Source organism: Bubalus kerabau, chromosome 17, assembly GCF_029407905.1.
Source record: "Bubalus kerabau isolate K-KA32 ecotype Philippines breed swamp buffalo chromosome 17, PCC_UOA_SB_1v2, whole genome shotgun sequence".
In the NCBI taxonomy this organism is placed as follows: domain Eukaryota; kingdom Metazoa; phylum Chordata; class Mammalia; order Artiodactyla; family Bovidae; genus Bubalus; species Bubalus kerabau.
The window spans coordinates 8,301,369-8,320,157 of NC_073640.1; the positions used below are offsets into that span (position 1 = coordinate 8,301,369).

General features: G+C 46.5%; 1 protein-coding gene across 2 annotated transcripts in view; it reads left to right on the forward strand.

The window, feature by feature from the left end:
* VAT1L (vesicle amine transport 1 like) overlaps positions 1-18,789 on the forward strand; it is a 165,476-nt gene that overhangs the window by 115,364 nt on the left and 31,323 nt on the right. The window contains exon 8 of one of the 2 annotated variants that reach the window (XM_055551308.1): positions 17,811-18,064. The exons of the other annotated variant lie outside the window; for it this stretch is intronic. Coding sequence (XP_055407283.1) covers positions 17,811-17,888 — 78 coding nt within the window. The 3' untranslated portion in view covers positions 17,889-18,064. Of the gene's footprint in view, positions 1-17,810; positions 18,065-18,789 lie in introns of those variants that run through there. 2 annotated transcript variants of the gene reach the window in all.

The window sequence follows — 18,789 nt, forward strand, 5'->3', positions numbered from 1 at the left end:
GTGTGGAGAGTGACCTCTGATTCATGATGATGGCACTCTGGTGACATTAGTCATTCTCACTGTTATACCCAGGCGAGCAGCGGCTCTAACAGATGCTGCTTTGATTAAACTAAAAAAAAAGTCTCTGCGTATTACTCCAGTGAATCACAGATTATTATTCACCCACCAGCAGTTGAAGGATTTAGATAAGAGATACTCAGGAGTGATCGTCTCCTTGGCCTAATGGAGCCTCTGAAAAATAACCTGATTCTCAGAGTCGTCTTGGAAGACTCACTTCATTAATTGAGGGCCAATTTGGAAAGAGGATGAGAGGAGAATAGAGGAGGAGGTTAGAGGAAATCTAGGCTCATCTGCTGAGAAGTATTAAGATGGGAGGTAGAATCAGAAGGGGAGGAGAATCGAATAAGATGAAAAAGGGAGGGGTGATCTATCTTAAGTGCTAAGATACAGTTATTACAGGGGAAAGACATATCTGTGCTTCATAATTTCAGTGATATTACCTTTTATTAAAGTACTTCCTTTAACTGTATCACCTTTAATGCTGGGTAATAAAAATTGCTAAAGGGACTTGGCTGGATCCCACTCCAGATTTAACAGAGATAATAAAATTCATCCCAAAGCAATCCCAAAGACCCCCCTGTTCAACTTCAAATCATTGCATTGAAGAAGGCAATTTTCAGTGCAGCTCAGAGACTTAACCACATTTTCTTTATGTTTTGTTTGTAGTTTCTATTAATAGGCAGTTTACAAGGCTGGATAGGACAAAACTGAGGCTCTAAAAGACTGAGACGGCGTGCAGAGGGATTCAGGTCCTTTCTGTCTAATCTGAAGGTCTTTCTACTCTGCTGCCTTGCTTTTTGGTTCCAGTGAATTTCTTGGAATGGGCTTCCCAGGTGGCACGATGGTTAAGAATCTGACTGCCAGTGTTGGAGACGCAAGGGATGAGGGTTTGATCCCTGGGTCAGGAAGATCCTGTGGAGGAGGAAATAGCAACCCACTCCAGTATTCTTGCCTGGGAAATCCCATGGACAGAGGAGCCTGGTGGGCTACAGCCCATGGAGTTGCACAGTCAGACACGACTGAGCACACACGAGACATTATTATTATAGAAGTACACTAAGGAGTGATGAGGAAGGCATACAATTTGCTCTGCCTTTCAGCGGGAGACTTGCGGGTTGCAAGGATTCTGAATTTCCAGTCTCCCCATCTTCATACCTAAGGGAGCCTTGGGAATGGAGAAATCAGCTGATTTGACCCTCTAGAACCTAGGCAGCCCCCTGCCATCATCCTAGGAAATGATCAGTTATTTGTCCCCCAATGAGGCAGGGAAATAAACGGCAGAGACAGAAGCCCAAATCTTTTCTATCCAAAGACACACACTGAAGAATTTCACGGCCCAATAAGCATGTGAACAGGGAAGTTATGGGAATGCAAAGTGGAAGCATTGTGGGATTTGCTAATTGGCTGAAGGCGCTGGAAGGTTCTCTCGCTGACCCCACTGCAGCTGGCCCAGCAAGCTGTTTATTCTGTGTCGTCTCAGAGTTCAGGAAAAGGAGATACAGTGTGTCCAAGAAGCTTGGAAATGTTTTCCCCATTATATCCCACTTAATGGTACTACCCTACACACAAGCGGCCATGGGAGAAACGTCTCTGCCGCCGCACACACCTATGCAAACACTGTTTGGTCCATTCCTCCCTCTACGTTTCTTTTGAATCCAGTACTTTCTCTTCACTCCTACAGCCACTGCTCTCATCCTCGTCATTTTCCCTTAGTTAGATGCTTTCACTGGCCGTCTCTCTCCCTGCCTCTGTTCCTGGACCCCCAGTCTTCCCTGGCCAGCCTGAGAACATTAGGGCCAGATGCATGCTGGGAGTCTAGGTGCTACCCATGGTGCACTGAGGCAACCAGAGCTGTGGGAGGATGAGAAGCCTCCTCTTCCAATTATTCCTCAACATCCAGCTCCATCCCTGAAAATACAGGCTTAAAGGGGGAAGGAAGTGTATCTGTCCTGCTATCCTCCCCCCACCCCCAAGCTGACCATGAGTGTGCCTCCCACAGGACAGCAAACAAGGCGCCTTGAGTTTGCAGTCCATAAATGGTCTAGTCAAAGCTATGGTTTTTCCAGTAGTCATGTATGGATGTGAGAATCAGACCATAAGGAAGGCTGAGTGCTGAAGAATTGATGCTTTTGAACTGTGGTGCTGGAGAAGACTCTTGAGAGTCCCTTGGACTGCAAGGAGATCCAACCAGTCCATTCTAAAGGAGATCAATCCTGAATATTCATTGAAAGAACTGATGCTGAAGCTGAAACTCCAATACTTTGGCCACCTGATGAGAACTGACTCATTGGAGAAGATGCAGATGCTGGGAAAGATTGAGGGCAGGAGGAGAAGGGAACGACAGAGGATGAAATGGTTGGATGGCATCACTGACTTGATGGACATGAGTTTGAGCAAGTTCCAGGAGTTAGTGGTGGACAGGGAATGCATGCTGCAATTCATGGGATCACAAAGAGTTGGACAACACGACTGGGTGACTGAACTGAGATGGTCTAGTAGGTATGAGCTCCAGGGCTTCCTCATCTTCTGTCCATCCCACCGCCTCCCGGGTCATTCTCCTCCCCTGACACCCCGCAGGGCCCTGGCTCCATCCTGGAGTAGCACTGCTGCATATTACTCCAGTCTTCAGCCTGCTGTGTAACCAGAGAGGCATGTTGCCTTGCGTGCAGTACAAAACAGCATCCACATTTCCTCTTACTGACATTGATGCCTGCCATAGAATACAACTTCAACATGTTACTATTCTACTAAGGTGCCTGTTTCTTGCTAGTCTCTTACCCAGAGGTTAGCCCCTCACACCACACACACACACACACACACACACACACACAAATAAACACCATGGATGAGGAGGGTAGGGAGGAAGGGCACAAGCAGAGAAAGAAAATCTTGTTCTACCAGGAATTCTTTCAGACTCAAACCAAACATCACCTCCTCTAGGGAGCCTTACTTGTTTACTCCCCAACAAGAGTCAACCATCCTTCCACTGTTTCCGGGACCCCTGATTGACTTTGTCTTACCTCTTACCACAGTCGACATAGTTCCTACTTTGCCTTCAATTTTGAGCTCCTTGGAGGGGGAACCTTCCTTTAATCATCTTGGGGTTCAGAATGCATAACAGAATATTTGGCCAGGACAGGGTCTGAGTAAATGTTTGGAATATGTGTGTGTGTGTCTCTCTCTCTAGCTTCTTGTGTAAGAGCCTTGGCTCCATAAGCGATGCTCAGGCATCTGTATCTTCTTTCACAGTAGAGGCTGTGCCAATGGGGAAGGGAAGGAGCATTGAAACCAACCAGCCACCAATGAAGAGTCCTCTCAGAGCTCTAGATGAGCATGTGTGTGTGCATGCCTGTGTGTGTCCAGATGCTTTGCTGACAACCTGGGTACCCAGAGAGAAACACAAAGCTGCTTGTGCTTCCTGATTGGTAAACCCAACGAGGCCCCTCGGTGATGGGTGTTGGACCCAGACCAGAATTCTGTTTTGATTGGAAAGGATGCTGGGCTGATAAGTGGAAACAAAACACTCTCTAATTAACAGAAATAAGAGTCTGGAGCTGGGATGGGAACAGCAACTGTGTTGCCAGGCAGAGGGTTTAAAATGAATTTGAGATGCAAATATGTGGCCCTTAGAAGACCCCATTCCCTGCTTCTCAGGGCTGGGATTTGGGAAACAGGCTGTGGGGCTATGTGAGGGTTCCTGGGGGAGTCTGAGCTGCCTTCTGAGATCCCATTCCTTCAAGTGATGGCTCTTAGGTAGCATGAGCTAAAGTGAATCTCTGTGCAGGAAAGAGGTAAGACCACTGTGACAGGGAAAGGGAGAAGCATTGTAAGATATCCCTTACTAGCTAAATCTCCTTGGCTCTTGGGTGTACAGAGCAGCAGTTCAGAAAGAAGAAATACCTGGAACTATTAAGACAGGCTCAATATATGTCATTTATCTAAAAAGCAAACTGTATCTGAATAATGCAGCCAGAAGTCCAGATGGAATGGCAAAGTGACTGCTGTTGGGAGCACAGAGAGGGGCCAAAAGCATCCGCCCAGTCAGGCGAGACCTAGCTCAGCTCCTGGGGACTTGTACTTTTCACACAGTTCTAACTGCTGCACATCTTGTTCTGTTATGGTATCCGAAGTTTCAAAAGGTAGAGGAAACTGATGGAGTCAGGTCCAGAGCAATAGCCAGTAGCCCAGCAATGGGGGAGGGAAGCGCAGAGTAGACTCCAAAAAGCTGCCCAAAGCCCTCCCCCAAAACAGAGCTGCTGTTTATAGTAAGAGCAAAGTAACTCCATAGGGCTTCCCTGGTGGCTCAGATGGTAAAGAATCTGACTCCAATGCAGGAGACCTGGGTTCAATCCCTGGGTCAGGAAGATCCCCTGCAGAAGGGAATGGCTACTCACTCCAGTATTCTTGCCTGAAGAATCCCATGGATAGAGGAGCCTGGCGGGCTATAGTCCATGGAGCCGCAAAGAGTCGGACATGACTGAGTGAGTGACACTAATTCCATGCACCTAATTAGTGCTTGGAAAATCCCCACTAACTTATTAGAATTGAAGACATTACTTGACAATCATAATGATGACCTTGTGTTGTATCTTCTCAGAAGGATGAATGCTGTATCCAAATGTATCCAAATTCAATTCTCAGAAGACTATACATATCTAACTATATGTGTGGATATATAATATGTCTGGGTAGGTATTGTTGTTGTTCTTTAGTCACTAAGTTGTGTTCAACTCTTTTGCAACCCCATGGTCTGTAGCCAACCAGGCTCCTCTGTCCATGGGATTTTCCAGGCAAGAATGCTGCAGTGGGTTGCCATTTCCTTCTCCAGGGGATCTTCCCAGGACAGGGATCAAACTTGAATCTCCTGCTTAGTAGGCAGATTTTTTCCCACTGAGCCACCTGGAAAGCCTGTTTATGTATTATACATATATAATATGTGTATATATGGATGTACATATATATAGTGTGTATACACACACACACAGAGTGAATCCATCAGAAGTTAACACAAATATCCATCCTTCTAGACCAGCAGTAGCCAATAAATTTTATCTCATATACCAATGTCAGTAGGTTGCCAGTAGCTACCTGAAAATCTGCTAGGAAAGATTCTGAGGCCAAAACTTGTCTTAGAAGCAAAAAAGGCTCCTTCTTAGAGGTGATAACGTGTGTCATGGGACCTGGGAGGGAAGCAAGTGGTGACAGTCTTTCTACTCTTTTCTGGTGAGCACGTCAGAGCCCAAGAACACTGTTATAAATCAAAACCCTGTTGCTCCAAGTCCTCGTGGAGCTGCTTTTACTCAGCCATGCTGACATTTTTCCTATCGTGTAGCCAGAGGTATAGCTATAAGAAGAAATTCCGTTGTGTATCTCCTAGGGGTATTAAGGACTTATCCATTCTAGACAGTCCCAGTTCTGAGGACACATGGGAGAAAACCATCCAGCGGGAGATGGAACTGTGTTTCTCTTAAGAGGCTGGTTGGCGCTGGTCATTGGGGGACCCCGAGTCCTGTTGTGAACCGTGTCCCCCTTTCACGGTGCCGGTGAGACCTGGATGTAGGCTGCCCTGCAAGCCTGCACACGGCCTGTTCTGTGCGTTTTACCTGCCCATCCGACCCCTGGCTTTATTTTATCTCTCTATTAATATCGCTCCTTTGTCCTAATGTGATCACTTTGAGACTTTTGGGCATATGCATTTTTCTCAGTCCCCCCCAAATCCTAATGAAATAAATAACAATTAGGGAATTGTGGACACTTTAGAGAAACTTTTCAGATTAGCATCTATTGAGACAAGTCGTGACTACCTGGAAAATTCAAGCGTGTGGAACATTGCATTTGCTAAAAAGAATAACTGTGTGTGTGTGTGTGTGTGTGTAAAATTCAAGCATGTGGAACATTGCATTTGCTAAAAAGAATAACTCTGTATGTGTGTGTGTGTGAAATATATGCGGCTTTTAAAATGCCTGGGAATTAAAAGGCATCATCTTCAAGCTGAGCTACTCAGAGCCACAGAATTACAGTAATTACCAAGGCCAGTTCCTTCAAGGCAGCTGAGCTAAGACAGGTTGCAACTGAACAAAGAGAGCCCGGACCATTGTTAGAAACACGCTGCCTACTAATGGCTGCAAGCGAACATTCTTCACCTCGGCCTCAGAAGGGGAGGCAATTCATTCCATAGGATGAAAAGACAGGTGGCTGCGGGCGGCTCATCACAGCTGGGACGCCATGGAAAGAGCGGTGACGTGGACTTTGCTGGCAGGGAAGAGTCATAGGTGGGAGAAGCAGGAAAGGATTCTGCTCTCAAATAGGGTCCAAGAGGGAGAAGGGTCTGTGTTTCCAAGTGCCTCCCTACTGTGTGCCAGGCCCTATTGGGCACTTTTCCTAAAGCCTCATTCGACTTCCTGAAACACTTCCCGTGTGATGAGAGAGGAAGCTTAACCGCAATCAGCAGCCTTTTATTTTATGTTTTGTAGTAGAAATTCTGTTCATGAATTTTGGACTTCCAGTTGGATCATAAAGGTGGAGGAGGAGAAGGAGAGGAACAGGAAGAGGAGGGAGAGAGGAGGAAAAAGAGGAGGAAGACGCAGCAGCCACCACAGGAGATACTTCACTGAGCACAGAGGGGGACCAGCTCCTTCCCCACAGCCACGTAGCTCCCAGCCCGTCCAGCTTGCTCTGTACCAGTGCCCTTCCAAGTGTGGTCTGTGAACCACCCAAGGGGGAATTTCTGGGAGCTTTGTAATGCAGATTCGGGGGCCCCGCCCAAATCTATTCAATTCAGAATCTTGGGCAGTCTCTACACGCACTCCATCTTGAGAAGCCAGCGCCAGCCCCGGAGGCCTCTCAGAGGCAGCTCTGTCCTGTCACAGAGGTGGGCTTTGGAAAGCTCCCCGAGCTCACCATGCCTCCGCCACAGCGGGGCCGGAAGACCCCCAGATCTTCAGCTTCCAGAGGGCAGCTCCATGGCCAGGGGACAGCTGGGGGCGGTTCTCAGGCAGCAGTATGGAGTGGCGGACAGGGACCTGCTGGGCAGCCAAGAGCATCCACCCAAAGGAGCACCCACCCAAAGGAGCACCCACCCAAAGGAACGACTCCAGGGGCCTGGAATCAGGTCTTCAAATCCCTGTCCCTGGGGGGTTAATTTTATCAGGTTAAGCAGACTTCCTCACTTGCCGGGCTTTTTCTGCTCTGTTCTGTGAGAATCCCTTTGGCATTTTTCAGAAGCCAGCCTCCCACCCGGGCACAGGGCTTCCTGATCTGGGCCTCGATTTCTCGACGTGTAAAACAAAGCAGATGGGCTAGGACACCTACCAAGGCCTCCTTTTGGCCCAAAGATTCTACCCAAGTTGAGGGCACAGCTTCTGAAAACACACGGTCTTCATTGAAAAAAAAAAAAAAGTGACCGTGGAGAAAGCCATCCAGGGCAGCTTCTGTGGGCTTCCCAGGCACACGCTGGCCCACACTGGGCTTGTACAGTGTCAGGCTGGCCCCTTGCCGCCAGCCCTGCCGTCCCCCTCCAGGTTTGGGCCCCGGCCCCACTTGCCCTTTGCCCAGCGTGGGTGATGATGCCCGTCTCTGCAGCTGTGAAACGGGCATGCTGGAGGCTGCAGCCCACCTCCGACTTGCTCTGGGATATCGAGCACTTGACTCAGCCTCTCTGAACCTCACTGTCTCCATTTCTCCATAATTCAGATTCTGTCGAGGGCCCCCACTTCCCCTTAAAGAGCTGTATTGACTCAGCCTGAAACTCTTCATTCCTATTTGCTATTTCCTGGGGCTTAGGATCTGGTGGTCTTCCCTGTGTCTATGGGCAGGGTCTCTGTTTCACCTGGGATCACACAGGCACCAACACGGCACCTTCACTGAGTCCTGTAATACACCTGCCACCCCGCCCCCACTGCACACATACACACACATTTTGAACCTTAGTAAATTTGCTGGCAATTCAGGAGCATTTGACAATGGGGGTAGGAATCACATCAAGGGGCAAGAACCCCCAGTCTTTGAGCTGCCACCCAATCTCTTCTCTCTATCTCCTCTCAACCTGCCTCCCGGACTATCACATTCATTTCCCTCTGGCTGGCAGAGTAATTTCTTTTCTTCCCTTTGGACTTGGTCTTAGCAAATACCTAAGCTCTGGACCAAGGAGAAGGCCAGCCCATTCTCTGTCCTGTTTCTTTTAATTAAAGGATTTCTTTAAAAATATACGGCCCTCTTGGTGGAAGAGGCATTCTGGTGCATACAACTGTTTCTACCTAAACATGCTTCCCAGGTGGCTCAGACTGTAAAGAATCTGCCTGCGATGCAGGAGACCCGGGTTCAACCTCTGGTTCAGGAAGAGTCCCCTGGAGAAGGGAATGGCTACCCACTCCAGGATTCTTGCCTGGAGAATCCCATGGACGGAGGAGCCTGGTGGGCTACAGTCCATGGGTTCGCACAGAGTCAGATACAACTGGGCGACTAACACTTGCACTTTTTCACAAGCATGTGTACACTGCAGGTAAGACGTGTAAGAGGATGGGCGGCCCTTTGTGTGCATAAAGCTCCCAGCAGTGTCCGGCTCACAGGAGGCTCCTTTGCATCCCCGCCCCCTGCCATCAATCGATGCTGACAGCTGGGTGGATGGGTGAGCAGGGTGGATGGACGGACTGAGTTGGCGCTGTGAAGCACACAGGGAGCAAAAGTTAAGGAGATGCTTACTTTCTCCTGGGTTCAGGTACAGCCTTGAGCCTCTGGGAGCCTCCTTACATCTTGCCCCATCCTGGTTCTAGCCCTGGTTACAGCACTCTCTGTCCCCTCTGTTGATTGGAGTCTGATCTCAGCTTAACCAAATAGTTATTATTTGAACTTGATCAAGTTGCTTGAACTCTTTAGAAAACCAGGCTGCTGTTGCTGCTGCTAAGTCTCTTCAGTCGTGTCCGACTCTGTGCAACCCCATAGACGGCAGCCCACCAGGCTCCCCCGTCCCTTTAAGGTAAAGGCTTGTTGAGGGGATGAAAGGGGTCCATGGATGCAGAATTCTTCATTCAGTAAACGCTGCTCGTCTCTGCCCAGAACTAATTTAAGAAAAAGGGACCATTTCAGCTTCCCAGGCTCTGGTGATTTTTCTGCTTCGTTTAATAAAATGAACTCAGCAGGAGATGAGACTAACCCATACCATTTTTCACAGTTTCCCTTCCTGAAATCAATTTTGCTTTTTCCCCAGCATTGCAAATGATGTAAAGTCTAGAGGGGAGACTAAAGGAAATTGAAAGAATAAAATACATTGTGGACTTAGGGAGTCATTGCTAGATCACAAGATGGGTGCCCTTTGAGAAATCTTTAAAACAACATAAAACGCCAGAAGCATCATCTTTCTTTAATTCCCTCCCCCACCTCTTGCTTTGAAAGTCCTTGACCATGAAATTGACTAGATGCTTTATTTGGTCCTTTGATGATCAATGGTACGTGCTCATTTGATCCTTTCCTGCCAATGATTCATCATTAAAAAATAATGGAAAAAAAATAGAACACTCAGAGATGCGGTGGTTGATTAAGCGCATGGAAATGCGGCCAGATTTTTTCTTATGTATCTCAGAATAGAAATAAAGTTGGCTCCACAGCTCTCCCCAGCCCCTCCTCCTCCCACGCCCAGTGGCTTTTCTGACTGAGCACTTTCCCAACCTACAGCTCTGACTGAGCCTTTGCTTTCGGCCCAGAGACTCGACCCTGTCTCATTCTTCTGCAGTCTCTTGTGCAGGGGCACCTCTCCCTCTACATGTGACCTGGAAAGGGACTCTGTCTCCGTAGGTCACTCCAACCTGGCTGCCCCTAAAGTTAGAGATCAACCAACTGCTTCCTCTGGAGCTTTAAAGTCCTCTACACATTTACATATTTCAGCTGTCTGCCTAGTTCATGAGTGTTCAGTTACTAAGTCGTGTCCGAGTCTTTTGCCACTCCATGGACTGTAGGCCGTCAGGCTCCTCTGTTCACGAAAGTTCCCAGGCAAGAATACTGGAGTGGGTTGCCATTTCCTTCTCCAGGGGATCTTCCCAACTCAGGGATTGAACTCGAGTTTCCTGCATTGGCTGGTGGGTTCTTTACCACTGAGCCACCAGGGAAACCCTGTCTGCTTAGTTAGGAATGTCTTACTTATTTACTGAGTGCAGAACTTAGTACCCATTACATGGTTTAGTGGGCTTTGCATAAAGAGAGTTTTGCTATTGTGCCTGTTTTACAGATAGAGAAACTGAGGCTCAGCAAGTTTCAGTAATATGATGGAGGTTGAACAGCTAGTAAGAAGTAGAACCAGGATCAAAACCAGTGAGTCCATCTCCAGAGGCTGCACTCTTAGCCACAAATCTGTGCTGACTCCCTCTGGTTGCCCACTAATTGGCATCAGGCCAGCTGTCCTGACCTGCAGTTTAGAAAATAAAACTGCCATAGCCATCAAGTTTTCAAAATTCTTTTCAAATTCTTGGCATTTCTGACCCCTGGTTCTGATCCTTTTTGTTCATGAAAATCAAGTCCTTTGACCTCCAGTTCAATCCTTCCCTTTACAATGAGATTCCTCCTCTTTGCACTGTTAGAATAATAGAGCAAAATTTCATATATTTGGTGTTTCTTTGGCTCAAGCAGAACATTGTCACAACAGGACTTATTGGCAAAGTCATTTTAATGTTGAGCCCAATCAAAGACCCCAGAGTTGGTCTCCCTCTGTGAAGGCGTGAGGACAGTGGGACCTGACTGTGGACCGTGTGTTTCGTTTAAGACACCAGGGAAATCATCATTTCTCTGATCACCAGCCTCCTTTCTGACAAATGAGTGTCAGATAATTTTCAATGAGAAAAGCTATACAATCACCTAGCACAGTGCCGAGCACTTACGAAAACGCATTCATTGTTCACTCATTCCACTCTTGCTACTGCTAGTATTTCTCTCTTACTATTATTTGAACGCATTGGAAAAGAGCCTGATGCTGGGAAAAATTGACGGCAAAAGGAGAAGGGGGTGACAGAGGATGAGATGGTTGGATGGCGTCACTAACTCAATGGACATGAATTTGAGCAAACTCTGGGAGATAGTGAAGGACAGAGGAGGCTGGCATGCTGCAGTCCATGGGGTCACAAAGAGTCAGACACAATTTTGTGACTGAACAACAACAATTATTCTAACGTGGATGGGGCAGGACTCAGAAATGGAGGGAGGTTGTCCCTCAGCTTCTAAAAGCTCATCCATCCAGTGTTGAACTTTTCTATAACACCATGTTATTGTGAGACAGAAGTCATGTACAAATGTTCTGTCGCTGACATCTCGGAAACCCGGAAAATCTTGGGTTTTACATCCAACCTTTTCCCCTTAAATCATCTGTCCCTCACTCTCTCCACCACAGTGACATGTGAAAAAAAAAAAAATATAGTTATGGTCAAGGAAATAAGATATGAAAGCAAGTGCTCTTTGAATGACTTGTTTGATATTACTCACCAAAATCAGTTATAAAACCAGTTGCACTAAACATCTTATCTTGATTAAGAGGAGTTGATTAATAGTGGAGTCAGAAATGTAAGCTTGTTTTTCTTTTAAAATGAGTGTCTGCAACGTCCCGGTTGCTGTACCAGGATACCCTTGTTACTTTTAAGCTGCATGGTACTGACACACTCTGGTCCTTATTTGAGCTCTGACTTCTCTGGATGGATGGAATATGACATCCTTCTGTTTCCAGAAATCCTCCTCCCTCTCCATCAATAATCATTTGCTAGACTCAGGGCCACCTCAGCAGTGGGGCGCTGTCTTCCAGACGGGGGTCATTAGTGAGGGAAGGATCAGCAACATTTTTTTCTGCTTTGATAGAAACCGGAGTTATACGATCGCTCTGTGCATTTGTTTTTAAGGCCATCTATTTGTATTATTCCCTAAGGAGTCTCAAGGCATGGTGAATTTCTTTCGGTGTTTAATACTTCATAAATAAAGCCTTGGCAGCAATTCTCAGCTCTAGCAGATCGTGGATGTGTTCCAGAGAATATTTAAAATATAAAAGTAAATTTCAAATGGAAAAGAAGAGCCCCATTTTCCCAAGCAGTCGGCGTTATCTCAAACCACTGACATCTGCAGAACGGGGAGGGTGGCAGATAGGGGATCAGAAGAGAACTGTTTGGTGGGATGGAGACCCCTAACAGAATGACACCAAGGCCACCCTCATCCCTCCCAAGCGCTGTAGTCTTCATATGATGACATAGTGTAGGGGGCTGTAATTACTGCCACGGTATAGTTGAGGAAATACTTAGAGGTTATGCAAATTATCCGAGAAGACTCAGCTGGTAAGTGATAGGATTGGGACTTGAAGCCAGCATAATTGAATCCAAAACCTGCCCTCCAAGCCGCTGTCCAACCCAGCACAATGCACTCTGCTTCCTGCATGTCCTTCCAGAAAAAAAAGCCCCATATTTCCAAATGAACTTCCAAGCCACATCCAGAGCCCATGCTCTTTACCCTTTCTGGAATGCACCACCAACCCAGCCCCTCCTCCAACCCACACCCCTTATCCTTCTTGGCAGGAGCCACTGACACCTCCACCCACAAGCCCAATTTCTGATCGTGCTTGGCATGGATCACCAGTACCCCCAGCTCGTATTCCTCATACTTCCTGGGGTGAATCACTCAGCCACCCCCATGCACATACTCATCATTCTTGGGATGAACCAGCGAATTTGACCCCTAGCCTGTATTCTTTCTGTTTCCTGTTCAGCGGCAGCCACTAGATATCCCCCACTATTACCACTACTGGTGTTCTTAGGGATGTTGGGGTCAGCGCTTTCCTGCACAAGGGCCACCTCCTCTTGTCCCGTCCACTGGCCCGTCTCTCATCACAGCGAGGAGGACCAGCAGGACTTGTGTCTAACCTTGTCCTTTGAATGACTCTCTGCCATGGCCCGTGAGAAAGATTCGGGGTCGGCAGGGTCATATGGATGACACCTTGATGTCATGTCCAGTTGTTCAGCCGCTAAGCTGTGTCCAACTCTTTGCAACCCCATGGACTCTACCCACCAGGCTCCTCTGTCCATGGAAGTTCCCAGGCAAGAATACTGGGGTGGGTTGCCATTTCCTTCTCTAGGGGATCTTCTCGAGCCAGGGATCGAACCCACATCTCCTGCATTGTCAGGTGGGTTCTTTACCACTGAGCCACCAGGGAAGCCTCCATTCAGCAGCTTGGCTACATACAAAATGACATTCTTGTACACTGAAGAGAGGATGCTGGAAGATTCTGGGCTTTAACTATTTCAATAGCTTCCTTTTTAATAGAGAAGCTAACTGAGGCCCAGAGATAGGAAGTAATTCTGCCAAAGTCACACATTTCTGTCTGTGAAACAACTGACAATGGTTTACATAGAATTAACTTTTACATCAGATTTTCTGAAGTGTGTTCCCTGGAAGAGTACAGCCTGGGAAATGTTAAAAAGTAACTCAGCGGAGGGAAAGAAAAGGGTTCTGAGGTCAAATACTCTATTTGCTGTGTGCAAAATTCACCAGTTAGTTATATGAGACCTATGCAATGCCATTTTCATACTGCTCATGGGGTTCTCAAGGCAAGAATACCAAAGCGGTTTGCCATTCCCTTCTCCAGTGGGCCATGTTTTGTCAGAACTCTCCACCACTCTTGGGTGGCCCATGGTTTCATTGAGTTAGACAAGGCTGTGGTCCATGTGATCAGTTTGATCAGTTTTCTGTGATTGTGGTTTTCATTCTGTCTGCCCTCTGATGGAGAAGGATAAGGGGCTTATGGAAGCTTCCTGATGGGAGAGACTGACTGAATGGAAAACTGTGTCTTGTTCTGATGGGTGGGGCCATGCTCAGTAAATCTTTAACCCAATTTTCTGTTGATGGGCGGGACTGTGTTCCCTCCCTGTGGTTTGACCTGAGACCAAACTATGGTGGAGGTAATGAAGATCACGGTGACCTCCTTCAGAAGTTCCCATGATGCACTGCAGCACTCAGTGCCCCCAGCCCTGCAGCAGGCCACCGCCGACCCACGTCTCTGCCGGAGACTCCAAAGTCAAAGCTGTGGTTTTTCCAGTAGTCACGTATGGATGTGAGAGTTGGACCATAAAGAAAACTGAGTGCCGAAGAATTGATGCTTTTGAAATGTGGTGTTGGAGAAGACTCTTGAGAGTCCCTTGGACTGCAAGAAGATCCAACCAGTCAATCCTAAAGGAAATCAGTCCTGAATATTCTTTGGAAGGACTGATGCTGAAGCTAAAGTTCTAATACTTTGGCCACCTGATGGGAAGAACCAACTCATTGGAGAAGACCCTGATGCTGGGAAAGACTGAGAGAAGGAGGAGAAGGGGATGACAGAGGATGAGATGGTTGGATGACATCACCAAATCGATGGACATGAGTTTGAACAAGCTCTGGGAGTTGTTGATTGACAGGAAGGCCTGGTCTGGTGTCCATAGGGATGCAAAGAGTCAGACACATCTGAGCAACTGAACTGCTATACAATGCCATAAATTTTGTGCAAAATCACAGTTTTAACTATACTTTTTAGAAAGTGACTTCGCAGAGGGATAAAAATTATACATGCAAAAAAACTCTACATTCCACTATTTGTATAGTGGAATCCTAGTTGGAAATTGCAAAGTCTAGCTATGTAGTTACACCTTACAAAGCCCTGAGGGGCATGGAAATCACATAGCTATGTGAATGCTGGCACCTGGCAGGCTTAGTAGTCATTACGTTAAAATTTAAAATATAGGGAGAAAACCCAACTTCTACACTTAAGCAGCTATGTTGATTTTAACTTGCTATTTTTGATAAGAAAATTTCTGATTGAATGTGGTGGGGAGGGGATAGGGTGCGGAATGTATCATGACTGTCATGGTTTTAGGCTGCCTGTTTCACCACTAATGGAGTTACCAATATATTATTTTGCCTTGGGTTCTCATTATTCATCCATACCTGGACATAGAGTGCAAGGCAATTTTGGGATTCTTATTCTTTTGTTGCAAGGTAGGGAGAAGAAATCAGGGAATGTATCCTGTGAGTTTGAAACAAAGTTTAAGAAACGCTAGGTGAAACAAAGTTCAGCAAATTTCTTTCCCTCAGGACTCCTTGATCAGAGAATGTACTGCACTGTCCTTATTTGACTGTGGAAGCCTTTTTCTTTGCAGCTCACTTAATGCAATTTCCTGAGGCACAGGTGTTCCCTGGAACACAGCTTGGAAAACTAATTTCTCTACAAACAGATAGCTCTGTCTCTGCCACCAGAATGTCAGATCCTAGCGATGCAATGATTCCGACTCGAGGGGAAGAACACGACGGTGCTTCATCATTTGGGACCCACAGTAGAAACAGTGAGTGCCAGGGAGAAGCACATAGCCTCCTACCAGTGAAGCAATGGCTGAGATGTCATGGCTCATGGCTTGTGAACCCCCAGGCTTGTGTCTTTGCTCTGCCCACAAACCTGCATTCTTATTTGCCTCCATGAATTCACAGAAATCCAAAGGGGAAAGACAAAGGGGGCCTTTCTTAACCAGGAATGCTGAGCTGGCACACAGGAGGAGGAATGTTAGGATGGGCGCATGCTAAGTCTCCACGTGGTTGATGAGGCAGTGAGATCCTGAGGACTTGGGGCATTCCTCCCATGCAAATCTCATTGGCTAAATCTGGTCATGTGGTCCCCCTCACTGCAAGGAGGCTGGGAAATGTAGTTTTCCTGGGCGTCCAGGAAGGAGAGGGGAACCAGATGTGGGTAGCACAAGCGTCCCTACTTCAAGCCCCTAAATTCTTGCAAATTTCAGTAGGCAGAGGAAGAAATGGAAATTCACTTGATAGCTTACTTCAGGTGTCACATCCTGTGGTTTCATGACTCTGTCTCACCTGAATTTATAACAAACCTGCAATATATCTCGGTTCCTCTTTTAGTGGGGAAACTGTAGCTCAGGGACCGAACCCACATCTTCTGTGTCTCCTGTATCGCAGGCAGAGTCTTTACCACCGAGCCACCAGGGAAGCCCCATAGGTAGAATAATGGCCCCAAATATGTCCATGTCCTAACCCCTGGAACTTGTGAGTATGATATGTGACAAGAGGGAGTTTACAGAGGTGACTCAGGTATAAATCTTGAGACAGGGAGGTTTTCCTGGATTATCCAGGGTGGTCTGTTGTAATCACAAGGGTCCTTGGAAGATGGAGCATGAGGGTCAGAGAGGTTTGCAGATGCTGCTGGCTCTGAAGATAGAGGAAGGGGCCACAAGCCAAGGGATGCAGGGGGAATCCAAAGAAACAGATCGTCCTAGATCATCCAGAAGGAACACAGCCCTGCTGACACCGTGATTTTACCCCAGTGAAAGCCATTATGGGCTTCTGATCTCCAGAACCGTAAGATAATAAGTCTGTATTGACTTTGGCCATTAAGTTTGTGGTAATTGGTTACAGCAGCAAAAGGAACTAAGATGGTATGTGGAACAGTCTTCTGAAAAACACTGAACAATAACCACCATGAAAAACCAGGAATGACATCAGAGAGGACAGAGAGAGACAGGATGGTTTATGGTTCAATGGTAAGATGAAAAGTGCTCAGTTGGGTGCCAACTTAGAGCTTCAGGGTCAAGCAGGAGGTGCCAATTATGGCATGTCCTGCATAAGGCGATGGAAGTGTCAGGAAGCAGGGCCAGGTCTCGTGGAGAAGCACAGGCTGGGGAACAATTTCATGGAAGCTTAATGGACCTGCCTCTCACACTACCAGCAAAAGGAACTCTGATCTAGTCCTCATTTCTGAGTGAGAGAAAAACACATCAAGATGCTCTGTTTCCTTATGGTCCCGAAGAACATTCCTTCAGGCAATTTTTGTTTTCTCTCTTTCTTTTGCCTCACCAAAAGTAGTTTATTTCACTTGGTTCTTCCTTTCAATTGAAACCAGCCAACTGATTCTAGAGCATAGGGCATCTCTGAAAAACATAATCAAAGTTTCATTTGAAGAGTGAAATTTCTTTCTGGTTGTGGGAGATGTCGCTTCATCTAATCTGATGTAATTCTAAAGTGATAATTGAGATTTTTATGGAATGCAATTAAGAAATGTCATTACTGCTTATTACAGATAATGAAATAAATTGGCAGTGCAGGTAACAGAACTGATATTCTACAGAATTACAACTCTTTGGGAAATCAGGGGAAAGCCACCTCTTCAGGGCATCAAGAATTTTTTAACCCTTCCCAATCAGAAGAAACCTTGTCCCCCGTCCTTCTTCACTAACGATTCAGTAATGTTTAAGAGAAAACCTTCACCTTACCCCAAATCTCAGAGAGAGAGAGAATGAGAAGGGGTAGGGGGAGAATGAAGATCAGAAAGAGAAGTGGGAAATAATACAAATGAATTTATTTACAAAACAGAAATAGACCCACAGACATAGAAAACAGGCTTATGGTTACCAAAGAGGGCCGGGGGAGGGGTAAATTAGAAGTTTGAGATTAACATATATACTCTACAGTATGTGAACTAAATAGCAAGGGCCTACTGTGTAGCACAAGAGAACTATACTCAACTATACTCAATAATAACCTGTAAGGGAAAAGAATCTGAAAAACACAATATGTGTATGTGTATGCACCACTGTGCTGCCCACCTGAAACGAACTCAACATTGTAAACCAACTACACTTTAATTTAAAAATTAATAAATAAAATAAAATTAAAATTAGTAAATAAAATAACTTATAAAAAAGAAAAGGGCTTCCCTGGTGGCTCGGTGGTAAAGAGTTTCCCCTCCAATGCAGAAGACATGGGTTCGATGCCTGGTCTGGGAGGATCCCACATGCCCTGGAGCAGTTAAACCCATGTGCCACAGCTGCTGAGCCTGCCGTCTACAGCTCGGGAGCCACAGCTATGGAAGCCCGAGTGCCCTCAAGAAGCCCCTGCAATGAGAAGCCCAGGCACCACGACCAGAGAGGAGCCCCCGCTTGTCACAACGAGAGAAAAGCCCAAGCAGGAGCAACGGAGACCCAGAACAGCCAAAAGAAATAAATCAATAAAATTATTTAAAAGGTTTTTTTTTTTTTTTTAAAAAAAGAAAAGTGGAAAGCATGAGAAAGAGGTTTAGACTTCCTGGGTTGTGTCTCCAGCCATTATTGCCAGAGACAGAGTTGCTCAGTAAAATCAATACTTGGTCATAAAGTTAAGCTGACTGGAATTTGAAGCCCATCTCTGGCATAAACTACCTGTGGGACCCTGGATAAGATGTCCACTCCCTCTGAGCTCCAGCGTTTCCATCCATCAGAGTGAAGTGGTAACATCTGTTTGCAGGGCTATTAGACTTGTGGTGTGATGGTGTATCTAGAGTGCTCTGCACTGTCAAAGCATACTAGTTACTTAATGAATAATCATTTCCTTCTCCAGAGCATCCTGCCTCCCTCTCCTTATTGACACCTCACGACTTCCTCCTCCAAATGTCAGTGACATATGTCTGGGGGGTGGGGGGAAGCAGGTAGGAAGAAGGTGGGAGGAAAGATAAGGTTGTAAAGAGATCATAGCACCAATGACTTATCTTACAAATTCCCTAGACTGATGGGGGAAAGACCTCATGGTACAGTTGCTGCTGCTGCTGCTGCTAAGTCGCTTCAGTCATGTCCGACTCTGTGCGACCCCGTAGATGGCAGCCCACCAGGCTCCGCCGTCCCTGGGATTCTCCAGGGAAGAACACTGGAGTGGGTTGCCATTTCCTTCTCCAATGCATGAAAGTGAAAAGTGAAAATGAAG